General features: G+C 69.1%; 1 protein-coding gene across 1 annotated transcript in view; it reads right to left on the bottom strand.

The window, feature by feature from the left end:
• ADAM15 (ADAM metallopeptidase domain 15) overlaps positions 1–2,395 on the bottom strand; it is a 9,647-nt gene that overhangs the window by 2,419 nt on the left and 4,833 nt on the right. Inside the window, 7 exon segments of the mRNA XM_077764056.1 lie at positions 76–214; positions 380–452; positions 862–939; positions 1,207–1,408; positions 1,483–1,787; positions 1,892–1,984; positions 2,209–2,395. The exon segment at positions 2,209–2,395 is cut by the window's right edge and continues 17 nt beyond it. Coding sequence (XP_077620182.1) covers positions 76–214; positions 380–452; positions 862–939; positions 1,207–1,408; positions 1,483–1,787; positions 1,892–1,984; positions 2,209–2,395 — 1,077 coding nt within the window.

Here is a 2,395-nt window from a genome sequence, read left to right as displayed (position 1 = left end):
GGGGGGGGGGCCAGGCCCCCCCCGGCCGCTGTGCCCAGCAGGGCTGTGGAGGGTGCAGCAGCAGCAACCCGGTACCTGTACTGGCAGCTGGGTCCTTTGAGCTGACAGAGCCGCTGGCGCAGGCGGCCGCGGTGCCAGTAGCTGGCGCCAAGGAGCATCAGGGCCACCAGCAGCAGGAGGCTGAGGAGCAGCCCTGTGGTCAGGGAGCTGGCTGCTGGGGGGCGGGGGGCGGGGTGAAGGTGGGCGGGGCTCGGGCCCTACACCCAGGAGGGGGTGGCAGGTGGGGAGGGAGGTAAGGTGATAGAGAACCTGAAGGGGTCAGGAAAAGGGAGGGGGTAAGGAAGCCACGGTGCCCGCCGCCCGCCCCTCCCCCTGCTACCTCTGATGCGGTTGGCACAGTCTGGGGGCGCCCAGCCCTCCTCGCAGTGGCAGTGTCCTTTGCTGTCACAGACCTAGGGGTGCAGGTTAAGTAATGAGGGGCTCTACCCTCTGGGGCTGCAGTCCCCCGTCCCAGCTTTTCAGAGCTCCTAAGTGCACAACCGGAAGGGACGCTGGGGTGACCGGGTGGAGAGAGGGGCTGTTTATCCACGCAGACAAGACGAAGTCTGAGGAACATGCCGGGCCCTGTCCCAGGGGCTCCCATATCCTCTCACGCACCCAGGAAGTGGGTACTGTTACTACACCCGCTGGATAGCTGAGGAAGCTGAGCTCAGACAGGTTAATAATCTGCCCGAGGTCACACAGCCAGGAAGCAGCGGAGCAAGGACCGGAAGCTAGGTGTGTGTGCGTTTCCCACGTCCGTTATTGTTTTTGTCCCCGGAGGCTGCCTGCTGCCCTCCCGTCTCGCCCGTGCCAGCTCACCCCGTGCCCATGGCATTTGCTTCGACATTCCTGCGCTCCCAGGAGACCCACGGGCTGGCACTGATGGTCGATGCACACCTGGCCGGCGGGGAAGGACACGGATTGGGTTCTCACGAAGCTTTACTGGCCCTGGGAGGTCAGCGCGGCTGAGCGGTGGATGGAGAAACCCAGGCCCACGGGAGGACAGGACTTTGCTCAGGCCAAACGAAGACCCTGAACCCCCCTCAGAGTCTCTGCCTTTTCCCTGGGCCCGGGGGAGGGGGGTGGGGACAGTGAGGCCTGGGTGCTCCTCGCCGTGGTCCGGACACCCCGCCCCTCCCAGTGTTGCCCGCGCGGACTGCTCACCAGGTCGGGGCCACAGGCTGTGCCGGGCAGGGTCAGGAGCGGCTGGGCCACGTCGTTGCCGAGGTCCAGGTGGGCCCGGCTGCAGTTCTGCCTGAGCCGCGTCCCGTTGGCTTCCAGCGTCTCCCAGTGCAGATCCCGGGCCTCGCCCAGCAGCGGCTGGGCCCCGCCCCCCTGGCACTGGAGCTGCCCGCACACGGCGTCTCTGAGGCAGGAGGAGGTGGGGGTCAGGCCAGGGCTCCCGTGGACCCAGAGGAGAATCCAGGTTTCCTCACTCACTTGGGGGCGCAGGGCAGGTAGCCCCCGTCAGGGCTGCGCCCACAGTTCCCGAAGGCGTCCCCTCTCGTGTTGGCCGTACGAAGGCAGAGCGGCGTGGCGGGCTGGGCCCCGGGTCCCCAGAGAGCCTGGCACTGCCGGGCGTAGGAGGCGCAGCGGCCCTGCACGCACACGGCCTGGCCGCCTGCACACGGCTCGCCGTCCCCCAGGCTCACGTCGGGAGGGCACTGGGGGCTGTCGCCTGAGCAGAGCTCTGCCAGGTCGCAGTCCCCTCTGGCGGGGCGGCACTGCCAGCCGGCGGGGCGCAGCTGTGGGGGTTGGGGGGGGGCGTCAGAGTGGGCACCGGGCGGCTCCGGCCAGGCCCCGGGAGTCGCCGCGACCGTTCCCGCCGGGCCCCCAGCAGGTGACCCACCTGGCAGTTCTGACAACAGAGCCCGCCGGACGCACAGCGCGCCCCGGGCCTCAGCTGGCAGGTGAAGTAGTCGCAGCAGGGGTCGGTGCACTCCTGCGGGCACAGGGGCTGCGTCGGGCAGGGCTGGGGGGTGCCGAGAGCCCCCTCCTCCCCTCTGCCCCAGCTGCCGAGAGCCCAGCAATGCATGCGTGTCCCTGCAGGCAGGGAGGGGTGCGGAGGGGTGGGTGGTCCCTTTAGGGCCACAGAGGGGCTCCGGAGGCTCAGAGCTGGGAAATGAGCCAGGGTGAGGGCACAGAAGTGAGCGGGGAGGGGCTCACATCCGGGAAGCCGCAGTCACACTGCTCCCCCGGCTCCACCAACATGTTCCCGCACACGGTGGCCATGGACGGCAGGCTGTGCAGCCGCTCGAAGAGGCAGCTGCCCAGCCCCCCCAGGAGGGCCCGCTCCAGGGCCCGACGGCTGCAGTTGCTGAAGTTGAGGCCTGGCAGGAAGCTGGGATGGTGA

This window comes from Crocuta crocuta, unplaced genomic scaffold (assembly GCF_008692635.1).
Source record: "Crocuta crocuta isolate KB4526 unplaced genomic scaffold, BGI_CrCroc_1.0 scaffold528, whole genome shotgun sequence".
Classification (NCBI taxonomy): Eukaryota; Metazoa; Chordata; class Mammalia; order Carnivora; family Hyaenidae; genus Crocuta; species Crocuta crocuta.
This window is presented reverse-complemented; position numbering and strand designations above follow the sequence as displayed.